Source organism: Carettochelys insculpta, chromosome 1, assembly GCF_033958435.1.
Source record: "Carettochelys insculpta isolate YL-2023 chromosome 1, ASM3395843v1, whole genome shotgun sequence".
Lineage (NCBI taxonomy): Eukaryota > Metazoa > Chordata > Testudines > Carettochelyidae > Carettochelys > Carettochelys insculpta.
The window spans coordinates 131,034,985-131,048,961 of record NC_134137.1 but is presented as its reverse complement, the minus strand read 5'-3'; the positions used below and the strand labels follow the sequence as shown (position 1 = coordinate 131,048,961).

Here is a 13,977-nt window from a genome sequence, read left to right as displayed (position 1 = left end):
ATTATAAATTGTCTCCCGTGAGCTGAGCTAATATGGGCCTTCTAGATTTATCAGCCACGCATATTGGAATCGGTTTTGTTTTCCCTTACTGCCTTCAGCCTAATAAATACACCAAGAAAGGAGCCGATTCCAATACATATTGAAGTATGGGCCTGAATCTCCTCCACATTATACCCATACCAATCATGAATAAGTCCATTACTAGACTGGCCTGGTCTCCACAGCCCTGACTGAGTGCCTCTGCTTCATTCACACAGTACTCAAAGAGGAGATGATTTCCTTCGGTATAGAAGAGTTGTTGATTGGTATGAAGATATTGTGGATATGCATCGCTCTTCACTGGAGAGTAGAGATCATGAAGGATTGGGATAATGGTGGGCCCGGGCTTCCCACAGCACTCCTGACGCTCCAAAAACTAGCAGGCATGAGGATCTAGCTTTGTGTGTCTTACTGAGAGGGCAAGTAGCACCCAGTTGAGTGAAGGCTGATTTCCAACATCGATAAACTCCTTTGCATAATTTTCTTATTATTCCATGTCCAGTCTCAGTCTAAAGTTAAATTTTAACTACCAAAGGACAGGACTATATTTTTTTTTTCTCAAGTTGCTGACCAACATAGGAATACACAATGTGTTAGACAAATAATAAAAAATCATCATCGATTGAGCAATCTTTCAGTTAACGTAAGGTCAACACAAATATTCTAAGGATGTTCTGGTCAGCAATAATCTCAGGCTATGTCTACACTACAAGATAATGTCAATTTTGAGTCATTTAGCCCCATTTTACCAAGTGCCAGTCTTCACTGTAAATTCTATTAGCTCAATGTATGGTGCACTAAAATCAACATAGAAGCGATATCATAACATCGTTATAACTTGACGGGTGTAGCACTCAGGTCAAATCTAAAATTCTGAATGAAGGGTAGTGAGGAAGCACCATGTCTTTAAATCAAATTCATTAGCCTCCAGAGATGTCCCGTATGGGCCCCAAAATGCCCCACAGTTCTCCACTCTGGCCTCTTCCATCTCCACTGCTCTGAGGTGCACAGGAATTAGGCAACAGGATGACCTTTTCAAATCAGTACCTGGAAACCCATGGCTGTAGGGTCATGCTTGTATGAGAGGCTGAAAAATCTTTTCTTTCTTTCTTTGCTGTTAGCGCAACTGTGGGGTCTGTGGTTTTGTGTCTACCTCTGTTAGCTGTCCTTTATTTTTCTGCATTGCCTGGTGCAAGCTGCTGCCTCACCTCCTCCCCATACCACGTTACAGCTAGGCTGTGGGTGGGGTTTATGCTTCTATGATAGGGCAAGAAACTTATTTTCAGGTATTTACATTTTGTCCTGCCCCCGACATCCCTTCCTTCCCTCCCCGAGAAGTGCCGCACATTCTGAAACTTTGCCTCCCCTGCATCACATGGCAGCTAGTCTGTGGGTGGAGGTCATGCTGGGATTAGAAACTTCTTTTCAGCTGTTTGCATTTGGTCCTGACCCCCATATCCCCTCTCTTTCCTCCCCCGGGAGGCACCACACAGTCTGCAACTTTCCCGCCCTCAGCTGCATCACGCGGCTTGCCTCTGAACCAATAAAAGGTTGTGCTGCGCAAGGTTCCAGGCAGCTTGTGCATGGTGAGGGTCCTGTAGCCAGTGAGGGGAAGTCTCCCTCAGCAGTTAGGATACTGAGGGGCTGGCTGCTATTCAAGGGTCTTTTATTCACTCAGGGGAAGTCTCCTTTGGCGGTCACAATTTTCAGGTGCTGGCTGTAGTCAGGGTTCTTTTAGCCACTCGGGGAAGTCTCCCTCGGTGGTCATGGTTTTTGGGGCTGGCTATAGTCAGGGGTCTCTTAGCAGCCCAGGGGATGTCTCCCTCAGCGAACACAGTTTTTGGGGCTGGCTATACTCAGGGGTCTTTTAGCCACCCGGGTCAAGTCTCTCTCAGTGGACACAAGTCACAAGAGTGGCTGTCCTTTGAGAGCAAATTTTTGTGTGGGCTTTGTCAAAAGGCCATTGAAGGCAATGTAGAGCAGCTCCACAGTTACCACAGTTCTCCAAGTAAGGCTTGCAGTGGCTAACCAAGCCCTAGCTGATTTTATGGTACACTGCATTTTCAGTGTAGTGCCCATGTCTACTTAAACATAACTTTCAGTTGCAAATTCTTGTTCTGGGGGTCGTCTTTGCCAGGTGTAAACCTAGACCCAAGCCTGGGCCTGCTGGCAATAGGGACAGGTGGTAGGTCCTGCTCTGCAGTGTGTCTCTACTTAAACATACGTTTCAGTTGCAAATTCTTGTTCTGAGGGTCTTCTTTTCCAAGTGTAAACTTAGGTCCAAGCCTGGGACCACTACTAATAGGAACAGGTGGTGCGTCCTGCCCTGGAGTGTCAGCCAGCATACTGGGCCTTCTGGAGCTCCTTCAGCTTTGACTAGACTTCCTCCATGCTTCAGTGGGGGGTGGCCTCGTTCTGCCAGGGTGGTGGCCGTCCGATGTAGGCTTGGGCATTACTGCACTTCACCTTGGAGTACATCCTCCTCGCCCCACAGGTCCAGAAGGGCCTGCACCTTTTGCTCAGTCCAGGAGGGACCTGCCTCTTGGTGCCTCAGGCTGGCTCAGGGACCTTTGAGACAAAATTATTGATCTGAGGATCTTCTTTGACAGAAGGTCTAAATCCTGATCCAAGCCTGCAAAGATCCAGTGCTTTTGCATCCCATTTTGAAAACCTGTTGATTGGGAAACCAAAATCTTTTTTTTTTTCTAACCTTTCCTAAGCATTCTACTATCCCTCCCCATCCCTCAATTATAAAATGTACCTCTCTTATAAAGGCAAGCCAGACCCTGCCTGGAAAAAGAGACATTTGGTTAACACAGAAGGGGAATGAGGGCAATGAAATGTAGGAAATGAAATGTGGGAAGATGTCATCACATACCCACAGCCACTTGCGGGCCATTTTTTTTCCCATGCTTCACAAGTGAAAATAGCCAGAATGCAATGGGGCCCAGGGAACTGTGGGACAGATTCCCACAATACACTACTGCAACAGTCAATTTTGGCATCTTATGTGTGGCTGCAATAAGTCGATTTTGTGGGGAGCCTGTGGGAAGGTGAGGATGCTCAAAATCAAATTGATAAAACCCAGCGTTAATAAATTGATTTTAATAAAATCAGTTTTAGCTCGCAGTGTAGACGCAGCCTCAGAGGCTGCTGTGTTAGTCTGTAGCTCCACAGACAACAAGCAGTCCTGCAGGATCTTAGAAATTAACAACTGTATTTGGCCATGAGCTTCTGTGAGCAAGACCCACTTCTTCAGATGACATCTCAGATGATATCATCTGAAGAAGTGGGTCTTACCCACAAAAGCGCATGACCTGATAAATTCATTTGTCTCTGAGATGCTACAGGACTGTTCACTATCTGATCAATAATGTTATACTTGCACACTTTCAGAAACTAATCAAAGCAAACACTTCCAAATTCTGAAGTTCCAAAGATCTCACTGAGCCTTAAAACGCAAGCCAAGTTTGAATTGTTGCTCTATGTTAAGGCTCCCACCATTGCTACCGTTGGAGGAGTGGCATCTGTGGTAATGCAAAGGCAGGAAACTTACAGAAAAATGCTAGTATACATAGGCTCATGGTTCTAAGATCAATGTTGATATGTGTTGAACATCTGCACTGTCCTATCTATATATTTCTGGTCTGCCTATCACCATGGTCATATTGAATCTTATACATGAAGGTGGAATATCACACTTTCAGAGAGGTGCTCAGAGCAGTTTTAGTTTAAATGAACAAGAAATATTTGTAAATACATTCCAGTGGTCAGAGGCCAAGTGAAGGGTTTGCCTTAGCTACAGCTCCAGACAATTCTGAGACCAACAGAAGATACTGAAATAGAAACATGATCCTTCATATGAAAATAACACGATGAGCTCTGCATTCATGAAATTTACATGGAGTGCCACAAAAATAGTGTCATTATTCATTTATGTTTAGCTGCATTTTGTATTAGAGAGCTGTAGAATCACAGAATGATATGGTTGGAAGAGATCTCAGGAGGCTGTCAAGTCCAACCCCCCTGCTCAAAGCAGGACCAATCCCAACTAAATCATCCTAGCCAGGGCTTTGTCAAGCCAGGACTTAAAGACGTCTAGGAATGGAGATTCCACCACCACCTTAGGTAACCCATTCCAGAGCTTCACCACCCTCCTGTTGAAATATTTTCTCCTAATATCTAACGTAGACTTCCCCCACCACAACTTGAGACAAGTGCTCCTTGTTCTGTCATTTGTCACTTCAGAGAACAGCCTTTCTCCATCCTCTTTGGAATACCCCTTCAGGTAGTTGAAGGCTCCTATCAGATCTCCCCTCCCACTTCTCCTCTGTAGACTAAATAAGCCCAAATCCCTCAGCCTCTCATAAGTCGTGCTCCAGCCCCCTAATCATTTTTGTCATCCTCCAATGAAAGCTGTCCAGTGCATCCACAACCTTTCTGTAATGGGGGGCCCAGAACTGGATGCACTACTCTAGTTGTGACCTCAGGAGTGCCAAATAAAGGGGAATAATCACTTTCCTAGATATGGGAGAGAGAGGTGATTCTTAAAAAAAGAGGAGCCAGTACTCAGCTGGCTCCCTGCCCTGCCTCCCATCCCATCAACCAGGGATCCCATGGCTGGGACTGCCAAGGTGCCGGTACCCAGTCCTGGCACAAAAACAGCACTGCCTAGACCTGCTGTCAACACTCCTACTCATGCATCCCAATATGCCATTAGCCCTTTAGACTACAAGGGCACACTGTTGTCTCATATCCATTTTTTCATGCACTGTAATCCCTAGGTCCTTTTCTACTCAGCTGCAGCTTAGCCAGTCAGTTCCAGCTGTAACAGTGCATGAGAGTCCTCTGTCCCCAGTGCAGGACTCTGCACTTGTCCTTGTTGAACCTCATCAGATTTCTTTTGGCCCAATCCTCCAGTTTGTCTAGGTCTGCCTGGATCCTCTCCCTACCCTCCAGCATATCAACCACTCTCCCTAGTTTAGTGTCATCTGCAGATTTGCTGAGGTTGCAATCCATCCCCTCATCCAGGTCATTAACAAAGAAGTTGAACAAAACAGGCTCCAGAATTGACCATTGGGCTGTTGCCACACTAGCCCCTCCTTTCGGAAGGGCTATTCTAATATGCCACTTCAGAATATGCTAATGAGGTGCTTCCATGAATATGCAGCAGCTCATTAGCATAATTGCAGCTGCGTGGGCTTTGAAACTGTCAGTTTTGAAATGCATGCTGCCCGTGTAGCCGGGGGCCTTTTGAAATGACCCCCCCCCCCCGGTTTCAAAAGCCCGTTCTTCCCAAAACCAGATGGGCAGAAGAGGCTTTTGAAATCAGGGGGGTAATTTTGAAAGCCCTACCCCAGCTACATGAGCAGAAGTTTCGAAGCCTGAGTGGCTGCCATTATGCAAATGAGTCACTGCATATTTATGACAGTGCCTCATTAGCATATTCCAAAGTGCTACATTACCATGGCCCTTCTGAAAGGAGAGGCTAGTGTGGCTTGATACCAGTCACCAACCAGACATAGAGTCATTGATCACCATCCTCTAAGCCGCACAGTCTAGCCAGCTTTCTATCCACTTTACAGTCCATTTGTCCAAGCCACACTTCTTCAACTGGCTGGCAAGGATACTCTGGGAAATCATATCAAAAGCATTGCTAAGGTCAAGTTACAATTAATTAATAAGTTACAATTGGATTGAAAATGGATTTTGTGTGAGGCAGAACCCCAATCACATCTAAGACCACAATCCTGTTAAGACATTTTAAACATGAGTAGTGGGAATTTGAAACAATAAATTAGAAAAGATCAGTTGCTTTTAGGAAGGACTACCCATGACTTTACAGTTAAGCATAAGTATAAGTCTTTGCAGGACTGAAGACAACATGGCTGTGTCTACACTAGCCCAAAACTTTGAAATAGCCACGCATATTCAGCGCCTCATTAGAATGCCAGCAGCCATGGCACTTCGAAATTGACGCGACTCATCCAGACGGGGGTCCTTTCTGAAAGGACCCCGGCAACTTCGAAATCCCTAAGAGCCAATAGGAATAAGGGGATTTCGAAGTTGCCGGGGTCCTTTCAAAAAGGAGCTCAATCTGGATGAGCTGCGCAGCAGCGAACCGTGGCAATTTCTAAGTGCCGCGGCTGCTGGCATTCTAATGAGGCGCTGAATATGTATTTCAGCACTTCATTAGTAAACTTCGAAATGGCCATTTGTATGGCCATTTCAAAGTTTTGGGCTAGTGTAGACAAGACCCGTGATTTCACAGATCCATGGAGATACAGTGTACTGAGATTAACAGTGGATTTTTCCTTCTTGTTTTAAATTCCTGACTGATTGTGCATCATGTGCTTTTGTTTTGATTGCAGATGTTTGTGGCCCTTCTCTTCTGGTACCAGTTCTATTGCGGATTCTCTGGGTCTTCGATGATTGATCAGTGGTACCTGATCTTCTTTAATTTATTATTCTCCTCTCTTCCACAACTGATCACTGGTGTACTGGATCAGGACGTACCAGCGGATGTGCTAATCGGCGTACCTCAGCTCTACAAAAGTGGCCAGAACATGGAGGTGAAAACTTTGCCATTCAGAAGGGTTTTTTTTATGGTCATGAATTACACAGAAATGAATCTTGTTGGCAAAGGACGCATTGGCTCCAAAGAATGGGAATCTGAGACACTGTTTGTCAGCATTTCTAGTGCATGTCTCAGACCCACAACTTGCCATGCAGGGAAATAGTTTCAAAGCCCAAGGTCCTGTACAAGCCCAAATGTCTGCACTGCAATATTGTAGTACTTCAGCCTGAGCTCCACAAGCTCAAGTAAGCTCAACCAGCCTCTGAGACTCAGTGCTGTCATCACAGTGTAGACATACCCCAGAGGTGTGCAACTGAAATAGCAAGAAGACCCATTTTTTCAAATTCAGTTACAAAATCAATCCTTCAGGAGCCGCAATGCATGTGAATGTGACACAGTCCTTAATAAAGAATGTCAAACTTGTACTTTTTGTCACCCCCTATTTTAAGAACAGCGCGCACGCAAAGATTTGTATCAATCAGAATGTTGTTACCCCATCTCCAGGCTTTACCCACCTCAACACCCAAATCGCCCCACATCCACATGTTATACCCATCCCAACCTGCAAACCCACCACCCAACCCCAGGTTTAACCCCTACAGCCCCAAACTGTCCCCCCACAAATCCAGGTTTTACCTGCCTCAGCTGATGAACTCTGCAGACTGCTGCTGCTCCTCCAAGGCCATTGCCTCTCCCTGCACTGCTCCCCCCTCTTCCTGCCACCTCCTTCCCAGCTCAGCTGCACAGCTCTGGCAGGGCAGGCTTGGCTTTCCCTCCCTCAGCTCTCCTGCAGGCTGACTTCCCCGACTTGGAGCCCTGCTGGCTTCCTCTTCCGGGGCTCTCCTCCACTTCCCGGCCAAGCTGACTGCTCGGTGGCGCTGGAGGCGTCCTCTGCTTAAACAAAAAAAAAAACTAGCCACAAGTGTAGTCAGCGGCAGCAGCACTTGGAGCCACAAGCAGCTCTTTAAAGAGCCACATGCGGCTCCAGAGCTGCAGGCTGCCAACCCCTGACATGCCCTATAATAATCCTAATCAAAATTCCAGAAACTAAAATGTCAGGAAAAGGCTTTTTAGTAAACAGTATTCAAATGTATGGATTTATGCTTGTTAGAGTATTTGCTTTTTTCCCCAGTTTATTCTAAGCACCTATGCTACATCTGCACAGCAGCCTTATTTGGAAATAAGCTCTTCTGGAATAGCTATTTCAAAATAATGCTGCTACACACAAAAATGTATTTCAAAATAGCGGTTAGCTATCTCAAAATAGGTAGGCTGTGGCCACGCTACCCCCACTTTTGGAAGGGACATGTAAGTTATGGCCATTGGAAAATGCAAATGAGGCGCTACCATGCATATGCAGTGCCTCATTAGCATAATGGCAGCTGGGTGAATTTCAAAGCTGCTAACTTCAAAGTGCTGTCCAGCAGTCTAGCTGGGGAATACTCTGCCCGACTTGGAAATTCTCTTACTCCCAATTCATTTGGGGAATAAGAAAATTTCCAGGTCTGGGGTTTATTTTAAAGCCCTCACGTCTACACGGCCCGTTTGCATTTCAAAAACAGCACTTTCAAAACACAACGAGGTGTCATTATGCTAATGAGATGCTGAATATTCATATCAGTGCCTCGACCAGTTCTTTTCCTTGTCATTTAAATGCCCCTTCCAAAAGGGAGGGCTAGTGCAGACACAGGCCACGTGAGTAGTGTTGACAATAGCAAAGTTATTTTGAAATAACAGCTGTTATCGCGAAATAAGTTGGCTGCATGGCCGTAGCCTTACTCTTATGATTTGGGTGCTGTTACAAACTTCAAATATAAACAGAAAATAAGTCATTTTATATCTTCTATAGCAGAGTAAAATGGACTTTTCCCATCATAACATGGCGCTGTTTACTAACCAAAAGCCAAGAACTCACTCAATCCCCAATGCTCCTACAATGAGAAAAGGAGAATCCTGGTAATGTGCCCAGAGGGTTAACAATTCTGGGCTCTCCTGGCCCAAGGGGTGAAATGAGTTGCACAGTCAGAAAATCTTTATGGAAACCACATTGCAGCCCATTTCTGTATACGCTGCAAGAAAAGAGGCAGAAGGCCATCAAGCTAGATCACTTCTCCTGATGGCAACTGCAGTTTTATCATGAGGGGGGTCGGGGGATGAGTCTCAGGTTATCATGACTGTCACAGTCAAGAGATGTCTTCTTGGTCAGAAGCCTTACAACAACTTCCTCAAAGATAACTGGGCACCTTGGCCAGTGAAGGGAGTCATTGACTCACTCAGCCAACAGTGCCCTGAGAATTTCGTGGACTGAGTTTTCCACATGCTGTGCTTAAACAAAGAGGTGGAGAATTGCAGAGCTGCTCATTTTCAGTGCATTTATCTTGTCTCTTTTTTTCTGTATTTTTAATCAGATGCTATTTCTGGTTTTTAAATGTCCATTCTTTGCCCTGCTGCTTCAGAACATTGCAATTAAAGTTCCACAAAATAAATTCCCCCTGTTTACCCTGTTTACTTCCCTATTAAACTACGACAAAAATAGCTAGTGATATTTTAAGCCAATTTGGCAGTTTTATTTGGTTTTCTTCATTGACAAACCAATCTAAAGGATGTTTTAGTTTGGCAAAACAGCAGATTTAACGAGAGAAATCTCCATTGTTCAGAGAAGACTTCTTTCTCAAAACTGAGTCCATTGCCCATTCTGAAGTTCTCTGAATGCCATTAAGCAATTTCATGGAATACCTGTCTAAAACAGCTCATCAAGAAAATTTTGCTAAATCATTCCTGCTTGTGGGCAGCCAGTAATCTATCCCTCCGCCTTCCTTTCAGAAAAGATTTTTATTGAGTCAGTGTACATGTTGTTTCACTAGACCAAAGAACACACATGTTTTATGAATGTCTCATTCCTAGGCTTCGCAAACATTTAGCTAAAGGAAAAAGAAGCTTAATGAATCATTTAAAAAAATTATCACAGGAAATGTGCAACCTGCATAAGAACAACAGTAAATAAACAAGCATTTTACTTTCTGATGTTTACAAAATGATTTCCTCGATAACCAGTTGTTATGCACGATAATTCATCTGAATGTAAAAAGTGGTTACATTATTTATGCTAATTGGTTATTAAACTTCAGTACAGTTTCTTAAGGAGCGATTATATTGTTATGTAAATATTTATTTAATATTGTTGTGGATTTGCCTTTCAAAGTAAGCTACATCCTTTCATATTTAAACTTTCTTGCCTATATAGCCTTTAATAGATTTACATGCCTAACTCCACACGGAAACCAGGCATCAAAATACATTGAAAAATCTGTCTTTTAAACCCCAGTCCTACAAAGGTGTATGCACGTGTTGAAGTTTGAATACCACAAATATTTAACTCCTCTGAAGTCAATAGGACTATACAAGCCTTTGCTTGACCAGGACCTGTCTTAAATATTGAGTCTGTTCTGGTCTGGCTATGGTCTGAAGAAGTGGGTCTGTCCCACGAAAGCTCACCTAATAAACCATTTTGCTAGTCTTTAAAGTGCTACTTGACTGCTTTTTGTTTTGATAGTGTATAGACTAGCACGGCTCCCTCTCTGTTACTCCTCTTGTGGAAGAATTCATGGAAGAGGATGCTTTAAAGGCAGACATTCAGGTTGTGGAAGCCCCAGCTAATCATTCCCTCAGGAGGACAGAGTTTATTGAGTGGGAAGGGAGAAGAGTGATGAGATGTCTGCACAAGCACTAAGAGAAATATATTTTAGTTCAGATTTTGTCTGGTTATAACAAATGTCTTCTTCGTTAGCCTCTTACTGTATGTTTTTGTGTCACAGGAGTACCAGCCGCACATGTTTTGGATGAATATGATTGATGCGCTCTATCAAAGCCTAGTTTGTTTTTTCATTCCTTTTTTCGTAAGTTGTCCCTTCACACATTCTTTGCCATGAAATGTGAGGAACAGACTTGCAAATACAGATTAGAGTAAATACCCTTTCCTTCTTTTCAGACTTACTATGACTCAGAGGTGGACATATTCTCCTGGGGAACCCCCATCACTACAGTAGCTCTTTTCACTATTATATTACATTTGGCTATTGAAACCAAGACATGGGTAAGTTGTTTACAGGAAATTATGTGAGACTTCTGGGATAGGTTAGCTCTTTCCTTAGCGTCACTCTTTACAACCAAGAAAAGTGTGTTTTATTCCATTAGCACTTCTATTTTTATCAAACATTGTAACCAAATATGAAAGTGGTTTTAAACTGTGAGCGGAGAACAGCTCTGTAATCCCATTTGTAGAATAAGGGTTTATGAAATGACATTTGTGGATTTTTGTAGAAGAAAAATAAAAATCTGTTTTTGTTGCTGTTTCTTCTAGACTTTGCTCCACTGGTCATCTTGTATCTTCAGTATCCTTTTGTTTTTCATTGTGGCTCTGATTTATAATGTTTCTTGCCCGATATGTTATCCTCCATCCAATCCCTACTGGACCATGGAAAAATTGATGGGAGAGCCTGTGTTTTACTTGACATGTATTATATCACCAGTTACAGCATTACTGCCCAGGTACAGTATCTTTCCTGTGTGTGCATGTTCCCTGTTAGTGGCTCATAGATTTGTCTGTGGTACAATTGCAGGAGAGGTGAAGGGAGATGGCTGGATACAATTTTGGGGTGAGGGGATTTTCTAATTGTTTTTCTTGTCAGCCAGCTCAAGTATGGTATTGTCTCCATTTGATTGTTTAGGCTCTAGTGGCTATCAGAGTCAAATTACTGGTGTATTAGTATTATCACTGGTGGGTGGCTATCATAGGTCACATTGTTGTAAGAGTATTCAGTGCTCTTATTGTAGCAATCTTTTATTTTAAATGTCAAATCTAAAGAAAATGAATTAACTGTGCTACATTCTGCTAAAGTAATTGTTATATTGTGTTCTGTGGACATTCTTGTCATGATAAAATCTGAAGTAGTTCCCTGATCTGTGGGTTTGTTTTAGTTTTGTTTTTGCTTTTGTTTTTTTCATACCTGCATTTTTCCTCATTCAGATTTCTGTACAGAACCCTTCAGGGGACAGTCTTCCCAACCCAACTTCAGCTTGGACGCCAGTTGAAGGGATTGCCTCCAGGGGCTCATAGCCAGATTCTGAATAAGTGGAAATTCAAAAAGGAATCAATTCTCCAGAAACCACCATGTATAGAACATTCTCTACAGGCACCTCAGTCAAATGCTAGTGATTCTTTTAAGGCCTGCAATCAAACCCTCCCTTTGCAGCCGTCTCAGCACGGATATGATCCAGCTTTCCCAGCATATACAAGGGTAGAACACACAACAGGACTGAGTGTCACTGCCTCTCCTCCTGGTGCTGAGTTATACGGGGAAAATAAAGATTCTTCAGGAACAAATATTCTAGAACAATCCCTGGGATTTCACAAAACTACTCACAGTGCTTCAGAGATGGAGTCAATAGATGTAGAAGAAACGTTCCCATGGAACTCAGCAGTAAACCGGTCGGGATTCAGGTTATTGAATTGGATTACATCAACTCCCCTTTTCAGCCGATTTGGGAGAATTTTCCAGCTCCCACCAAGTCATTTACAAAATGAAGCACAGGACACTGTGTCTGTGCTTGGCTCCACATCTTTGTATCAGGACTTCAAAGGCTTAACAGGAAAGAACTTAAACTTTCAGGAACAAATTAAAGGGACTCCAACTGATTGCTGTACAAGTGAAACTCTTGAAAGCACCTTCTTATGACATGAATCTTGAGTACATCTATACAGTGTCTATTTGCACAGATTTATAGTAAAATTATTCTAATTGTTTCCAGAGATGAAACATGAGATCAAAGGTACAAAAATATTTAAAAATGCATAAGTACTATATATTGAATTAAGAGCTTTAAATATAAAGAGAGAACACACTTGAATGTTCCATTTATATCTCCTTTTTATACTTTCATCTCATTTTATAAGAAAATGCAGGATGTCTATTTTCCAGTCGCTTCCCTTTCATTCTGGTAAGTGTTGTAAGCAGTGGACATGCCTACCATGCCAAAAAGGTTTGGATTTCAGGAACAATTATAGGCATGGTTATAGTTGGTTCAGGAATCGTGGTGGTTGGGGAACATAATGATAACACTGAATCACAGCCCTTTGGATAATTTGTCATCTGATTTAAAAAAAAAAAAACAAAAAAAAAAACCTCTGTGAGGTCTGTCAACCAGGGTTTTAATGGGAAAACTGCCAGGCAGGACTTCAGAAATATTATACCTCTTTGTAAATATTAATGGCATCTCACCATCATATAAACACACTAGCATCTTATAAATGTCAACACATTTAATATCTCCTGAACAGCATTTTATTTCTCATGATAAATCAATAAATAAAGACCATCCATCATGTAAAGTGGTTGCCCAGTCTGGTGTTAATAAGAGTTCGGTCCTTTCTTTGCAGTCACTTGCGAAAGGGTACAGGGAGAGCCCTTTGTTGTGGGTTAGAGCCTCTTTCCCTTCTAATTTAGTGACTTGAAGTCTGAGTCATGGGTGAGCATCTTTCCCTTGGGAGGCTGCTGTGAGTCTGAAGACATAATCACATTGAGTGTGGGGCTACTACTGTCTTCGCAGCTTTGGTTTTCAGAACATCCTATTTTTGTTTACTATTGGTTCTGTAAGCACATAACTTGCAAACCTCATTTCTCCATCCATTGCCAGGAAATCCCAGCCCTGTTAGGTGCTATGGATTCCCTCAGCATATGCCTCAGTATTTGGCATATACTGGATTTTAAAGGTGATATGGCAATATACCCATCTCATAGAGCTGGAAGGGACCTTCAGAGGTTCTTGAGTCCAGTCCCCCGCTCTCACAGCAGGACCTATCACTATCTTTTTTTAATGTATTTGCCCCAGATCCCTAAACGGCCCCCTCAAGAATCTCTCCAACAGCCCTGGGTTAAGCAGGCCAATACACAAGGCATTGAGCTAGCTCTCCCCTCACTTCTCTGGCTATTTTTAAAAGGGTTTTCGTGTTGGCCTCTTTCCCCAAACACAGAACTGAAAATACCAAAGTGTGAAACTTGAACAAGAGGAAGACATAAGTGCAATATAAATAAAGGGTTACTATCAGCCTTTATTAATGTTGTTCTGATAAAGTGTGACGTGCAGCCATACAAACTGCATTTGGAAACGAGAATATCTCTATCTTCATTATGAAGCAGAAATTGAATATGCTAAATGTATCCACAGTATTTGTATATTCTAGCTGTTTATAAAATATGGAATTGACTCAGGGATGGACTTGTGTCTCAAAGGGCTTTATAATTTTTGTCTCGCCTCAAGAAAAAAAAAGTGTTGGGGCAAAAGAGAGGAAATCTCTTTTCTTT

The 13,977-nt window shown here is 42.9% G+C and overlaps 1 protein-coding gene across 1 annotated transcript in view; it reads left to right on the top strand.

Moving 5' to 3' along the window:
* ATP10A (ATPase phospholipid transporting 10A (putative)) overlaps positions 1–12,732 on the top strand; it is a 147,676-nt gene extending 134,944 nt beyond the window's left edge. The window contains exons 17-21 of the mRNA XM_074992005.1: positions 6,411–6,611; positions 10,432–10,512; positions 10,605–10,709; positions 10,977–11,164; positions 11,643–12,732. Of these exons, the coding sequence (XP_074848106.1) occupies positions 6,411–6,611; positions 10,432–10,512; positions 10,605–10,709; positions 10,977–11,164; positions 11,643–12,351 (1,284 nt within the window). The 3' untranslated portion in view covers positions 12,352–12,732. The remainder of the gene's footprint in view (positions 1–6,410; positions 6,612–10,431; positions 10,513–10,604; positions 10,710–10,976; positions 11,165–11,642) is intronic.
* The last annotated feature ends 1,245 nt before the right edge of the window (positions 12,733–13,977 follow it).